The 15,578-nt window shown below is 67.5% G+C and overlaps 1 protein-coding gene across 1 annotated transcript; it reads right to left on the reverse strand.

The window, feature by feature from the left end:
* Positions 1-899: 899 nt before the first annotated feature.
* On the reverse strand, positions 900-11,649 carry ADAM11 (ADAM metallopeptidase domain 11). The gene is made up of 26 exons (XM_030022064.2): positions 11,408-11,649; positions 9,991-10,184; positions 8,416-8,492; positions 7,967-8,033; positions 7,366-7,451; positions 7,197-7,263; positions 6,979-7,027; positions 6,809-6,876; positions 6,356-6,430; positions 6,194-6,265; positions 5,482-5,648; positions 5,321-5,405; positions 5,146-5,236; positions 4,983-5,034; positions 4,721-4,820; positions 4,334-4,405; positions 4,145-4,237; positions 3,942-4,022; positions 3,808-3,858; positions 3,010-3,073; positions 2,812-2,911; positions 2,615-2,734; positions 2,353-2,521; positions 2,155-2,269; positions 1,776-1,866; positions 900-1,200 (listed from the first exon to the last, which is right to left on the reverse strand). Exons 1-26 carry the CDS (start codon positions 11,463-11,465, stop codon positions 1,155-1,157), a joined length of 2,310 nt encoding a protein of 769 aa, XP_029877924.1. The 5' UTR covers positions 11,466-11,649; the 3' UTR covers positions 900-1,154.
* Between the last annotated feature and the right edge of the window lie 3,929 nt (positions 11,650-15,578).

Genomic DNA, 15,578 nt, shown 5'->3' on the forward strand with positions numbered 1-15,578 from the left:
GGACACAGATGCCACCAGCCTGCCATGGGGCTGGGGTGACACGTGCCACCCACCAAGCAGCCCCGTGTGCCACCAGCCCAGGGCTCACCCCGTACCCCAGCCCCCAGGGTGGGCCCTGCTGTCACCTGCCCCCCCCCACTCACCCCAGTGCCACCAGTTTGGGGTTCAGCTGTCTGAGCTGGGGAAGTTGGGGGTGGGGGGGGCAGTGCCTGCCCTACAGACAGAGCGTGGCACCCATGGGTGCTGGTCCCCACCGCTGGGGACCTCGGGGTCCCATGGCTGGGTAGGTGCAGCCGTGACATTTGGGGGGACTTGCCCCACATTGGGGGCTGCTGAGCTGCTTTTGGGGGGGGGGGGGCACATCTGGAGGTGCAGACCTGGCCCCCATGGACCCCATCCCAGACCTGGCATCTGGGGTGGGGGGGACACGATGCCCAGGCCCTGCACTGGGGCAGGGTGTTAGCCTGGTACTGGGGTATACTGGCCTGGTCCTGGGGTATACTGGCCTCATCCTGGGGTACTGGCCTGCCATTTGGGGGACCGAGGCCCCAAAGCTGGAAGATGCTGATGGGAGGGAGGGGGGGGGGCACATGGGGCTGGGGGGGGGGGGGGGGGTGGTCCCTGCTCGCCCCTGCAGGTACATTCATCCCGGTGCCAGGAGTGCCACCGGCCCCAGGGTGGGGGCCGGGGGGGCCCATACATTCATGGTGGTGTGGTGGGGGTCGGGGGGGGGGTGGTCCCGAGTGCTGCCCCCCCGCTCTCCTCCTCGGCCGGACTCTCGGCAGCGGCGCCCCATTTAATTGCTGTTAATGAGGTGCTGGGGGGGGGGAGGCAGAGCAGCCCTGCTCAGGCCCCCCCGGACCTGCAACACAGAAGTGGGGTACGTTTAGTGTGGGGCTGTGACACGGGGGGGGGACACATGGGGAGACACTGAGCCGAAAAGAGCCAGCATCGGGGGGGCTGCTGCCAGATCCCCCCCCCCAACCGCCGCCTCTTTTCAGCTGTGGGGGGCACAGAGATGGAGACAGCACGGCCGGACACACAGCGACACGGACAGAGGGGCCCGGCCCGGGGGGGGGCTCCCACGCCGTCAGGCTGCCGGACGGTGACGGTGACAGTGACGGTGACGAGGAGGAGACGATGGGGGGGGGCGGTTACACTCCCTGCTGCGCCGGGTCGTACCTTCCTCGGCGGATGTTCCTTGGGGGGGGGCGGGGGGAGAGGAGAGGAGCGTTAGTGCCACCCCCCCCGTCCCCGCTGTCCCCCCTGGTGTGTGTGTGTGTCATTCCCCCCCCCAGTGTCCCTGGTCCCACAGGCAGCAGACGTGTCCCAGTGCCAGGCAGGAGCACACACACACACATACACACGGGGGGGGGGGGGGGGTCACCGACACAGCCCCCACCCCGGCACCCCATGCTTGGGGACAGACAGGGCCAGGACTGAGCAAGGGGTCAGGGTGACAGCGAACCCCCCCGATGCCACATGCAGGCAGGGCCAGGGGATCAGGCAGGGGCTGGGACAAGGGACCAGGCAGGACCAGGGGACGCGGCAGGGACAAGGGGACTAGGCATCGCCAGCCCCCGGGGGACCACCACGCTGCAGGTGATGCCCTGCTGGCGGGGGGGGGGCCGGAGGCGCCCCCACCCAGGGGTGCCTGGGGTGTCCCCAGGAGGGCAGGGGCCTGGCCCTGGCACGGTGACGGTGCGTGGGGGGGGGGACATGGCCGGTGACGGTGCCGGCAGCGGAAGGGGACGAGCCACGCGGCGGCTGCTTACTTAAATCCCCAGCCTGTCCCCCCTAGGACGATGGCAGCCACCAGCACGGCCCCCGCGATGGAGCCGATAATGATATTGGTGCCACTGGGACCTGTGACAGAGGGGACAGGGAAGAGGGGACAGGGACATACATCAGTGGGGGGGGACACACGACATGAGGACACAGCCCCAGCACTGTGGGGACCTGGAGAGGGGACAAGACCCAGCTGTGCCCAGCGGAGCCACAGCACCGGGGCGGGGGGGTGGTGGTGACACTGGACTCCCGGGGGATGGCTGGGGACAAAGCGGGATGTCCCAGCCCGTGGGGACCAGGGACAGCAGGGGCACGGGGAGCCTGTCCTGTCATCCCCCCCCCCCCCCCCCCGCGGGACGCACGGACCCTTGTATCGCTCAGTCTCCCCCGTCGGCTTCGGCTCGGGGATGGGGTCGTAGACACTGCAGTCCTTCCCCGTCCACTCGGCCCGGCAGATGCACTTGCCCTCATTGCTGCAAACCTGCGAGGGCGCGGTGTCACCCCTCCACGCTGCCGTGACACCCCCCTGGGTCCCCTTTGTCCCCCCCCCGCCGTGTCCCTCACCCCGTGGTCGAAGCAGATCTTCCCGTCCCAGCTGCCGGGGCAGGAGCTGAAGTTAAAGGCCGTGGCTGGAAGGCATTTACGGTCGAGACACAGCATGCCGGGCCCGCAGGGCGTCCCGTCCTCCACGTAGCTCAGGTCCGAGCCGTCCACCAGCTGCACGTGGCCTCCCCTGTGCCAGGATGGCGAGAGCGGGTGACACCGGCACCCCCCCCCACACACACACCCCCAGGGACATCCCCGTCCCCATGGCGGTGGCACCCACCTGCAGTCCACGTAGCGGTTTTGGTGGAAGAAGGTGGTGGTGGCGATCTCGCCGCTGAGCTCGCCCAGCCGGGGTGCGCCCGAGATGTTGGCGCAGAGGAGGAAGCCGCAGAGGACGTCCCTGCAAGGCACTGGTGGCATCACCGGTGCGGGCGGGTGGCACCCGGCAGGGGACACGGTGGGACGAGGCTCACTCACTGCTTGTTGCACTGCAGCCACCCCAGACCCTCGCGCCCGCAGTTGCCCCTCTCGGTCCCCTCCACGTTGAGCTTCTCGTAGCAGAAGCGCTCGGCCGAGCCTGGGAAAAAAATGGGTGTCACCTGCTTGTCACCCGCTGACTCCCCCCCCCCCCCCCCCCCTTGCCCTGGCAAAGCCACCCCCGGGGCTGGCACTTACTGCGGCCCCACAGCGCGTTGCACTGCCGGTCTCTGGTTTTGCAGCGCCCACCGTAGCATCGTCCCTGGGGAACAGGGAGAGGGGTCACGGGGCTGGGGAGGGGCTTGCACGCGTGCGTGCGTGGACACGGAGGTGGTGCGAGGACAATGACCCCCACCACCACCACCACCACCACACACGTGCTTGGCCCCGGGACCACCACCCCGGCTGTACGGGCAGGGGACAGGTTCACGGGGAGCGGGGAGCCACGTGTGCGCACGGCCACGGGACAGTTTTCGGGGCACAGGGAGCCACGCGCGCGCGTGCGTGAAAGGTTTGCACGGCCCACGGCTGCAGATGCACGTGGATGAGGGAGGCTCGCGCGGGCCATCGCTGCAGGCGCCTGCGCGCAAGGAAGCAGCACACGGACAAGAAAAATTACAAGGTGCCGGGGCCACAGCCACGCGCGCACACAGACACGCGGGAAGGTGCGTGGCACGGGGACCACAGCCCGGGTTTGCACAGCGCTGGGACGATGAACCGCTGCATGGGGAGGGCTTGCACATCCCGGGGACCCCGGCTACTGCGGGAGCCAGCTCCCTCCAAACCCCACACCTGTACATGTGTGTGTGGCTCAGCCGTGGCTGCGATTGCTGACATGCCCGAGCACCAGGATGCTGGAGTCTACAGGGACATGCTGGAGCCCGAGGGATGTGTCCAACCCCATGGGACATGCCAGAGCCCCACGGGAATGTGCCTGAGCTCACGGGACATGCCCGAGCCCCACGGCTGTGTCCCACCACGCCGGCCAGGACTCACCTGCTCGTTTTCACAGAAGTAGCCGTCCAGCTTGTGGAGGTTGGGGGGACACTGGGGGGACACGGAGAAGAGGACGGGTGATGCCACATGGCCCCGAAACGCGTTCCCCCGCTTCCCCCCCCAGCCCAGCTCACCTGGCTGGAGTCCCCAGTGCAGCTCTCGGGGATGTCGCACTCGTTCACGGCCTCCCGGCAGGACACGCCACGCGGCTCGTACTGCACCCGGGGGGATGAAGCCACCACATCAGGAGCCCACGGCACAGGAACCCCGGCAGCTCGCTGGATCTGGCCCCGTGGGATGCCGGATCCGGCCCCCCCCCCCCCCCCCGGCCCCACACCTTGCAGCCTTTGCAGCAGAGCCCGTCGCTGCACATGGCGTCGTGGGTCAGCGTGCACTTCTTGCAGCAGTTTCCCCCGCTCTTCGCGCACTCCTGCCGGGACAGCAGCCGGCGTGGCACGTCAGCCACCCCAGCAATGCCGGCAGCCCCGGGCACGGCCGCGGCGAGCAGACCTCGGTCCCCACTCACCGCCAGCGAGCCGCAGTCGCACTCCTCTCCTGCCTCCACGAAGCCGTTGCCGCACTCCGGAGGGTCCAGGAGCTGCCGGGACCGAGGTGGGGGGAAGCGAGAGCTACTGGGGGTGTCCCCCCCAAGCAGGGTGCTGCCACAAGCCCCCCCCCCAAAAAGGGAATCGCATCCCCGGGGGAACAGCAGGATACCGACACCGCTTGCTTTTTGCCATCAAGCGTGAGGGTCCGGCTCTGTCCCCCGCCGGGGACACCGGGTTTGACGCCGGCACCGTTACCTTGGACGTGGCAAGGGCTGGGGGAGACCGCGAGTCCCGAGGGACCCTCGGAGCCGCCCCCGGGGCATCGCTCACCCGGGGCTGGGAGGGTCGGGGGGGGGCCCCGTTACCTTCAGGGGTTTGTTGAAGAGGCAGCTGCCGCCGCCGTCCTGCAGGAACTGGTTGTACTCGTCAATGCTGCAGCGGGAGAACTTCCGCGGGAGGTAGTACCTGCGGGGCGGGGGCCACCGTCACCCCCCTGCACCCACCCCCGGGTGGCATCGCCAGGCACGGCTGGTCACCCAAAACGGGGCAGGACCCTCGGCGATGTCCCCACCGGTGACACAAGGCACGCGGGGGACGATGGCAGTGCCACCCTGAGCGGGCACCCACCCTGTGTCCTCCATGATGCAGCCCAGCCACGAGTCCGGACACCGGCAGTCCCCTGGGAGGAGAGGAGACGGGCTGGCGGTGCCGGCTGTCCGGCTGCCGGCTTGGTGTCCCCGCAGTGTCCCCGCAGTGTCCCCATCCCGCTCCCGGGGGGGGTGGCAGGTACCTGCGGCCGCGCGGTGCTTGTTCCACATCATGCCCACGTTCTGCCCCAGCGTCTGCGCCAGCGTCACCGCCATGGCCGCCACGTTGCCGTACTGCGCGGGAGGGACGGGGGAGTCACCGGAGGGACCCCCCCGTTCCCAGCCCGCTCTCATGGCGGGGGGTCTCGCCGCACCCACCTCGTTGACGCCCCCGGCGCGGGCGGGCGAGCAGATGCCCCCCACGAAGGCGGTGCCACTGCGGCTGCTCTGAAACGTCCGACCCCTGCGAGGAAGAGGACGGTGGGGACGGGGGACGGCAGCTCCCGTCCCCGGGGAGGCGACGCGGCCGCGACGCTCACGAGAAGAGGTGGACGGTGTCACTCTGCTCCGCCGGCCCCTCGCGCCGGTACTTCACGAACTCGTTCAGGGTCTCCAGGGAGTCTTCCCCCATCCGGATCCGGTCTTCCGAGGCCCACGTCTCCATAGCCACCAGCACGATGCGGGTGTTGAGCTGCTCCTTGTAGATCTGTGGGGATGAGGGGACAGCGCTGAGGATGAAACTCCTCCCCGGGACAAACCCACCAGCTAGCGGCGACAAACCCCTGGGGGGCAAAGCCCCAGAGACAAACCCATCAGGTGCCAGGGACCGACCTGCTGGGGACAATCCCACCCGGGGACAACCCTCCCAGGGACAAATCCCCCAGGCACCAGGGACAAACTCCCTGGGGGCAAATCCCCCAGGAGCTGGGCACAACAATCCCCTGGGGACAAACCACCAGTGGGACAAACCCCTCCGGGTGCTGCAGACCAAACCCCTGGGGACAAACAGCAATAAAAAAAACAGTGGGACAAACCCCCTGGGGACAAACCCCCAAGGGACCCCAACCCCCCGGGGACAGACCCCCCTGGGGACAAACCCACCAGCTACTGGGGACAGTCCCCTCAAGGGCAAACCCCCAGTGGGACAAACCTCCCAGGGTCAAACCCACCAGGTGCTGGGGACAATCCCTTGGGACAACCTCCCCCAGAGACACCCCCCCCCCCCCCCCCCCCAGGGACAAACCCTCTCACCATGTCGGCCAGGTTGACCACGGACTTGGCGAAGTTGCTGGTGAGAACCACAGACTTGCGGAGCTGCAGGAACTGGGGAGGGGGGGGCACCAGTGGCCAGGTTGGGCCAGGGGGGCCACTCTGACCCCCCCCCCCACCAGCCCCAGGACCCCCCGTGCTTACCAGCTGATGGTCGTTCACCACCGCCAGCTCGATGTACTTGGTCTCGCTGTGAACCGTGTGCTGGGCTCGGCGTACCTGCCGGCGGGAGCCCGCAGCTGAGCCGGCTCCGGCAGGATCCGCCCGCCGAGCCCCAGCGAAGGGGCTTTTTGACCCCTCTCGTGGCTGCTCGTGAAGGATAGTTGGGATGCATGGAGGTGGGGAACGCCGCCTGGGTGGGCTCGGGGTGGATCCCCCCCAGCAATGCCAGTGGGTCCCCAGGGCATCCCCGAGCCCACGCAGGAGCATCGTCCTGCAAACACGTCCCCAGCACCCAAAAACCAGCCCGGCTGCACCCGCGGCAGAGCTGTGCCATGGGCAAGCGGCCATCCTCGCGAGGCTGAGCCGGCAGCCAGACACCAACTGGGGTCAAGCGTCCTCGTCCCCTGCCCCACGTCCCCCGTTGTCCCTGCTAACCTGCCGCCGCCGCCGCAGCTTTGGTAACCCACCCGCGATGGGCTGGTTCAGCGCAGGGAAGAGGCAGCCTGGAGGGAAGGGACAGAGCTGGTGGGGCACAGGACACGGGGCCACCGGGGCCACCGTCACCAGTCCTCGGGGACGAGCGCCGGCTCTGTGCAAAGGCTCACCCGGTCCGGCACAGCTGGGGACACGCTGGATGACGTGTGGTCGAAGGCCCTGCCGTGGGGAGACGAGTGTCACAGCCACACATGGACGTGACAGCGTGGAAGGGGGAACCGCCACGTCCCTGAGTCCCCAAGGCTGTCCCCGAGCCGCAGCCAGACCTGTAATGCTGCAGTGGGGAAACTGAGGCAGGCACATGGCGGGTCCCGGTGCCACCACTCACCTGCCCGTGCTCAACGCCCACCTGGGGCTCGATCAGGTAGGTGGCTCGGCCGTCTGAGAAGACCCCGCTGCGAAGAGAGAGGGGGCTGACAGGTTGCAGAGGGGTGCAGCCCCCCCGCCCAAAGCCCCCCTTTCGGCCCGCCCGGCGACGGGGGGGGGGGGGTACTCACCGCAGGCCGTGGCAACTGGAGAGAGCCACGAAGGAGTAGGGCTGCCCCCGGATCCGGCCCTGGTAGTAGCAGTGCTCCCCCGCGCCCTGCCAGAGCGGGGAGAGGCGGCTGAGCCGGCCGGACCCTGCCCCTGCCCCTGGGTCCCATCCTGCCCGCTGCTGCGCAGGCAGCTGCCCCCCCGTCACCAGCATCCCCAGGAGCCCGCACCCCCGGGCTGGTGGCTCCGGGGTTCGCTGCCCCTCACCCTTGGGGTGCGCCTGGCACCCACGGCACGTGGGTGGGCACCCACCGCTGCCCGGGGCGAGGCTGGCAGCTCGTGCCAAAGCATCCTGGGGATCACCCATCACCAGCACCCACGTGAGATGCATCCCCCCATCCCCCAACCGGGGCAGCACCCCGATGCGTGGGCTTGGGCACCCCAGGGGCGGGGGGGGGCATCCCAAGACCACCCAGGTGGAGATGCTGAGCTGCTGGTGGCCACTCCTGGACTTCTGCTGGAGTTACAGATTTGCCACCGTGACCCCAGAGCTGGCACGGCACGGCGCACGGTATGGCATGGTATGACATGGCACGGCACGGCGCGGCGCGGCACGCAGCTTACCGTGCTACGGCTGCTGTTGCTGCCCGTGCCGACGTGCCGCTCCACGTAGTGGGATGCGAGGAGGTGGCTGCCGGGATCAGGTGGGGGGGGTGAGAGGCCACAGCGGTGGGGAGGAAGAGGAAGAAGAGGAGGAGGGAGATGGCAGCAGCCGTGGCCCTGCCGGCAGCACCCTCATTGTGCACCCACCCACGCACGTGGCATCACCCCGGCGCGGGAACCCCCACTTTGGGAGGGTGCGGGCACCCCATGAGCCCCTCTTCGCCCCCCCCCCCCAGCTCAGCTCCAGTATCGGAGCTGGGATGGCTCCGCACAACCCAACCCTGTCCCCAAGGACCCTTGGCTTCTCCACCCCCTCCCTCCTGCCGGGGGACAGTGGCAGCCCCATGGCAGGTGCCGCCAGCCCCACAGTGGGTGCCCCCCACCCCGCCGGGACCCCCGGAGCCGCTCACTGGTTCAGCTGGAGGTCGAGGGTGAAGGCCGAGCCGAAGGCGCGCACCACGAAGCTCACCTGCGCCAGGTGCAGCCCCTGCAAGAGAGTTGGAGCCGTCAGCTCCCCCGCACCAGCCCCCGAAAGAAAATTAAAAATTAAACTAATAAAAAAAAAAAACCCAACCCAAATATGCGGCCTCTAAAGGTGCACTTTTATTTTTAACCTCCCAAAATTCAATGGAAAGGAAAAAAGCTGGTTTTTTGCCCCAAGATCATCACTCCTGCAGTGCCACGAGGGCACCTGCATCCCATCGCCCACCTCCTCAGGAGCCATATTTGAGTAGGGGTTGCCAGAGCATCACCTCCACCCCCGGCAGGCCCGGCTCAGCCGCGGCAGTGCCGAGCCGCGTTTCACCCGCCCTGCGGCGCCCGTCGCTCCTGACCTAATTCCTGCCGGCGGCAGCGGGAGCCGTGCTCTGCGGTGCCCGCCTGAGACCCGGCAAACTCGCTGCACGGGTGAGGGTCCATCACTACCAGCACGTCCCCCAGGAGCCCCAGGGCTTTGCACTGGGGGGAAACGGTGGCCAGGGAAAGCCAAACCTTTCCTGGGGTGCCCCATCCCCTCGCTGAGACCCCGGGCGCAGCTCGGGACAGTGACACGGGGACGAGGACCCGTTTGCCACCACGCAGCACCCCGAGGAGGGGACGTCCTGGGCCAAGACCGCGTCCACCGAGTCAGGCAGTGCGGCTGGGAAAGGCTCACCGGGGCTCTGCCGGTGCCGCCGCTAGGACCGAACCCCAAATTCCCCGGGATCCGCAGCCGCTCCATCCCCCCGCGACGCCCTGGCTTAACACCTCCCTAAAATCCCGCCAGCGCTGGCGGCGGCCCGGCCACCCGCCGGCATTTTCCGGCATCCGGTGGTTTTACTTAACGCCGGGTTTAAATCACCTTTGCGGCAATTGCAGCTCATTATTTCACCTTTTATCCGGCAAGGATGGGGGGGATCGATGCGCGCCAGCCTCCGCAGCCGCCACCGCCTCTTTGAAAGCATCAACCCCCCTCCCCGTGCCGGATGGGACGCGTGTGCCGGCTCCCCGAAATGCCAGGCAAACCAGCCGCCGGTCCCGGGGTGAAGGTCGCCGGCCAGCGTGGATGCACCAAGCCCGGGGTGGGAAAACGGCCGCGGTTTGGGGGATGGCACCGGGTGGGATGCGTGGGGCTGCTCCCACGTGGCCTGGATCCGTCCTCCCTGGCGCCGGAGCCATGAGCCCATTCATTCTGCAGGAGACCTGCCTGCTGCCTGCCCGCTGCCTGCCCGCCGCCTGCCCGCTCCCATTTCATCTCTCCTAACACCCGCGCGCGCATCCCCGGTACCCAGATTTAATGGGATTTCGCGGCACGCATCGATGCCCCACCGGGGAGGGGAACGGCGGCGGTACGGTCCCCGGGGGGACGGAGGCCCCGGTTTAGGATGCCGGTGGTCGCGCACGTGCCGGGGTGCAGCCGGGCCGGCCACGGCAGCTGCCGGGGGACCTGCCCACCCACCCGGGGACCCCCGAAAGAGAGCGGATGGGGGGGGTTGCGGTTCACTTACGGGGCCTCCTCCTCCTCCTCCTCCTCCTCCAGGCTCATTCCTGACCCTGGTGTCCAGCTGATGTTTCTGGACTTCTCCTCCCGAGCTGTGCCCCACCAGCCTGCTGGGGTGGGTGATTTGGGAAACGACCCGCCCGTCCTGCCATCCGGCCCGGGGGAGCCTTCGCTGCAGCGAGCCGGCCTGCGCGGCGGGACCTGTGGGCGAGGGGAGCAGGTCGTGGTGGCCCAGGGACGGCTGGGGACACGGGGGGCTGGGGACGAGGAGGGATGGGGATAGGGATGCTCTCCGGGGTGACCCAAGTGTGGCACTGCATCCCCAAGGGGACACCCGTGTCCCGGAGGGAATACCCAGGGGACGTGGAGGGTGGGTATGGGGACATGTCCCAGGGTGGATGGCGGGTGATATGGGGGGGGACGCCCGGGTACGGTGGTGTGTCCAGGAGGGGACACCCAGCGAGCACGGGCTGGGGGGTGCCTGGGGGACGTGGGGGACCAATATGGGGACACATCTGAGAGGGGAAGCTCAGGGGGCCTTGGACACAGTGGCATGTCCTGGAGGGGACACCCAGGGGACACGGGTGGCTGGTAAAGCGATGCATCCCACAGGGGGGCACCCAGGGGACGTGGGGGACCCAGAAACGCCATTGCACCTAGAGGAAGCGGGGGGAGGTCTGGGCACAGCAGCGCATCCTGGAGGGGACGTCCAGGGGACAGGGAGGGCCGGGATGGGGACACCTCCCGAGGGTCCGTCCAGGGGATATGGGGGGCTGGGATGGGGACACGTCCCAGCGGGCGATGGAGGGCTGGTAGAGGGACACCTCCTGAGGGGACACGGAGGGCCTCTATGGGGACACCCCCCAGGGGGGACACCGAGGGGACAGGAGGGCTGGTGTAGGGCCACCTCCAGAGGGGACACCCAGGGGACACCAGAGGGCTGCTATGGGGACACACGCCAAGGGGACGCGGAGGGCCGCTACGGGGACATCTCCTCGGGGGACACCCAGGGGACAGGGGAACCGATATGGGGACACATCCCACAGGGGACCTAAGGGGCGGCTATGGGGGGACACCTCCCGGAGGGGACACCCAGGGGACACGGGGGGGGGGGGGGCCGCTATGGGGACACCTCCCGAGAGGACACGGAGGGCTGGCGTGGGGACACCTCCCGCGGGGACACCCGGGGGACAGGGGTGCGGGGCCGGGCCACCCCCGGCGGGGCGGCAGGTGCGGGGCCGGGTGGTTGCGGGGCGGGGGGGGGGGGGGGGGGGCGAGGCCCCGGCCCCTCCCGGGGCGCTGCGGGGCGGCGCTGCGGAAAAATGTGTCGATGCAGCGAAAAAGCCGCAGCGGCGGCGGGGCCGGGGCCGGGGCCGGAGCCGGAGCGACGGTGGGAGCGGAGCGATACCGGGAGCGGGACCTACCTGCCCGCGGGGTGAGCGAGAGGAGCGCGGCGAGAAGCCAGCCCAGCAGCGGGCTCATGGTTCCCTCATAATCCGAGCGCGGCCGCGCCGGGCCCGAGGAACCGGGGACCGTCCTGCCCGTCCTTCCGCCCCGGGCCGGGCAGGGAGCGGCCGCCGGGCCGGGAGCGCCGCCCCCGCCCCCCTGCACGCGCTCACGGCACCGGGCCCGCCGCCACCGGCACCGGCGCCGGCAGCGGCACCGGCAGCGCCCGCCCCGGGGCCGCCCCGCCCCGCCCCGGCCCGGCCCCCACCTCCCCGGTCCCGGCTCCCCCCCCCCGCCCCGGCTGCCGCAGCGCCGCTGGCACCCCCGCGGCATTGCAGCACCGGCGGCACCGGAGCCCCCGGCCGGCATCACCCCCCCCCCCCCCCCAGTACTCAGCCTCCCCCAGGTGGGATTGGAGTGGACCAGCCGGTACCGGAGTCCCCCCGGTCGGTATAGGAACCACCGGTACTGGGGCCCCCCAGTCCATACTGGACCCCCCCCCCCGAAGACTGCCCATCCTCCCCCAACCAGTACTGCACCCCCCCAGCCAGTACAGGATGCCCCCACCAGTACCGGCCACCCGCCAGACAGATTTGCCCCCCTCCCCTCCCACTACAGGATATCCCCACACCAGTATTGGCCCCCCAGCCAGTAGCATACCATCCCCAACCAGTACTGGCCCCCCCCCCCCCCCCCCCAGCCAGTACCAAACCCTCCCATACCAGTCCTGGACTCCCAGCTGGAATTGGAGCCTCCAGCTGGGACTGAACCCCCCCCCCCCCCCCCAGCCTATACTGAGCCCCCCCAGACCCCCAGCTGGTCCCAAGTCCCTAACTGGTCCCAGTCCCTAACTGGCCCCCAGCTATCACTGGGGCCCCCAGCCAGTACCAGAGCCCTTCCCGACAGTACTGGAGCTTCCAACTGGTACCAGGCCCCCAGACGTTATCAGAGACCCCCAGCTGGGACTGAAGCTCCCCAACCAGTACCGAGCCCCCCCCCCCCCCCAGCTGGTACTTCATCCTTAACTGGTCCTGGATCCCCAGCCAGTGCCAGTGTTGCTGCAGGACCCCAGCTCTGGATGGAGCCCGGGGTCCTGCGGGAGGATGCTGAAACAGGGGTGCCAGCACCCATGGCACTTGGGGAAACGGGTCAATCCTGGTCCATCAGTGGTGGGTAGGTGGGTGGGTGCTGTGGGGTCCCCACCCACAGCCAGGCACAACCCTCAGGAAGTACCAGAAACAAGGACCCCCTCTTGGGTTGCCCCAATTTTGGGGGATGCCGCAAGGCCACATTCTCGACCTGGGGATAACAGAACAATTTTTGGGGGAAAAAAAACCCCCAATAAACACCCATTGATCTTGCAGCAGGACACAGCTGCGGGATGGGGGGGGTACAACATCATGGGACGGTGATGTCCAGCCCCGTGGGGGGATGCAGCAAAGCCGGGGGCACCCACAGGAGGGACTGTCCTGGGTGGCACACGGGGGCTCTGAGCCCTGAGATGGTGGATAATCTGACCAGCACGGGGGGGACACTCATCCCTCTGTCGCAGAGGGGGGACTGGAGGTGGGACAGAGACCTCCTGGACATCATCAGCCCCAACCCCCTGCTCCCTGGGGGTGCTCAGGGCCGTACCCCGGTGGGTGCTGGGTGTCCCCAGGGGTGGCGATGGGCAGCCCCTGCCTGCGTTTGACCGGGGGACGAGGGGCACGGCTCAGCCACCACGGTGCTCCAGAGCAGTGGGGGAATTCAGGCACGTCGGTGTCCCCCAGCCCATCCCAGAGGCTGTCTGCCCTGGGAAGGCCCCGGAGCCCCCCCCAAAAGACCAAGCCGGGGGTTCTGAACCCCCAGTTTTGGATCCCTCACCCTCCTCCAGGACGATTCATCCCACATTTAAATCTGTGACCCATTTTCCATTACCACTCCAGCCACACCCCTCCTGTGCCACCTCAGATCAGGCTCCAGCTCCCTCCCTGGGGCAGCCAGTACCCCGGGGGGCTCCCCACATCTCCCAGGGGCATCACTGCACCCCCCCCTCCTCCCAGCACCTCCCACAGCCGTGATGAGCCCAGGGAAAGGATTCCCTGCACATGCCAGCACCCAATCCCTCCCCACGGGCCATCAGGGAGCCACACCGGTGTGTCCCCCCCTCTCTCCGTGGACCCCCCTCTTTTCCAAGCACCTTCCTCCAGACCCCCCTGCACCTGCTCCCTTCTCCCCCCAGGACTCACATGCCCACTGGTGACAAAAGCCTTTGGGTACCCCCTGGCAGCTCTGCAGCTCAAAGCCACCCGTGAAAGCACCAGGCTTGACTTGCCAGGAAGTTTGTTGAGTGTTTTAAGCACGGTGGTGCAATGGGCCCCCCTCTCAACCAAAAACCACCTTGACACCCTCGTTAACAGCGGCCGCTTTGGTTTTCATCGCTTTTGTGCAAAAGTGGGGGGCAGAAGCATTTAGAGGTGGAAGGGAAGGCAGGACAGGGCAGGGACATGCCTGAGGTCGGGGAGCAGGGAGGGGGATAAGCCCCAGCCCTCCTCCTTTCCCCTCCCCAAGCTCTGCCTCTCACCTTGTTATCACCGCTTTGCAAAGCCTTAACGAACTGAAACCTGCAGCAGCTCGGGGATGGAAGGCGGGCAGGTTTGTCTCAGCCTGGTTTTAGCAGAGAGGAGCTGCTGTGGGGTCACGCTCAGGTTGGGGGGGCTCACATCCACCCCCACTGCATCCCCCCCACCCCACGTGCACGGGGGCTGGCGCACACGCGTGCGGGGAAGCGTCTCCCACGCTGGTTTTGTCAGACAGCTGCACGAGGGAACAGGCTCCAGGAAACACCGATTGTCTCCTTGGCCACGCTGCAGCAGTTCCCGGCGCTTCCAGGGCAGACCTTGCCTGGATCAGCCCCACACCTCCCTCCGTGAAGCTCGGCATGGGGCAGGCAGGGCTTCGAAGCTGTGACCTGCTGCCCTCAGGCCTTCATCTTTCTCCACGCAATAATTAGCCACAAACGCAGCAACAAGGTGAGGAACCTGCGGCATCGAGTACAGCCCAGCTGATCCAGCATCTGCTCTGCACCTCAGGGAGGTCTGCAAGGTTGCCAGCCCAAGGGTGACAACCTCTCCCAGCACTCTCCTGGTGGTCCTCAGGACCACAGTGACAATGGGGACCAGTGCTTCACAGGAGGGGGTCTACACCAGATGACAGCAAGCATATCTCCAGCGACAACATCTGACCAAAGGCCTGAAGGGTCCCTGAAGTCCACAAAGCTGTTCCTACAGTCCCCAAGACCAGGGACCCCCATGATGTAGGTCCTGGTCAACATGAGGAGGGGGCAGGCAGCAACCAGGGCTCCCTCTCCCCTCCACAGAAGGGCCAAGCTTGGTGAAGGACCACCAGTGTCACCCCACATCGAGCTGATCTCCTAATGCCATCTCTCCTAACGTCCCAGGGAAGCTCACTGTCTCCTCCATTGAGCAACGCTACCATGAGGTAACCCAGTCTCAGCAGGGGACAACTGACCACCTTGAGTTTTGGTCACATCCACCAGTGATCTGGAGGGACCCATTCCTGGCTCACCCTGCAGGCCAGGTCACCCCTCTGCTGTCTGAGGGGCACAGAAGAGCTGGTCTCTCCCTCCAGGAGACTGAGCACATCCGGATGTTGGACAGTTGGTGCACCAAGCCATTTCTACCTCTCTTCCAGGGATTATCCTCCTGCTGGGACAGCAAGCAGCTGCAGGGACATGTCCACAGCAGAGTCCCATGCCTGGTGTGGTTCAGCTCCTGCAGCAGCTTTGCTCAGCCCTTCATAACCTGTATAGAGTCTTCATTAGGTAAAAAAGAGCCAGAGTTTGGCTGTTGCACTGCAGAATTATTTAGCTCAGGAGGAATTCTAAAGTCTCTAGGGTCAGGCCTTCTGCTCACAGTGAGGCTACCTTATCCAGCTGCTCAGGGCTTCACTTCAAGCAAGGAGGATGGTTGTCCTTCACTCAGGACTTGAGAAATCTCCAAGGATAGACAGACCCCACTGCTCTGGGTGCCTGGCCCAGGGCTGTCCCACCCTCCTGGGCAGGGAGGCTTTCCCAACCTGCACCTTGAAAGCCCCAGTTTGGGACACCTGGCACCACTGAAAGGTTGGCTCCATCCTACTTGGAAC

Source organism: Aquila chrysaetos, chromosome 8, assembly GCF_900496995.4.
Source record: "Aquila chrysaetos chrysaetos chromosome 8, bAquChr1.4, whole genome shotgun sequence".
NCBI lineage: Eukaryota > Metazoa > Chordata > Aves > Accipitriformes > Accipitridae > Aquila > Aquila chrysaetos.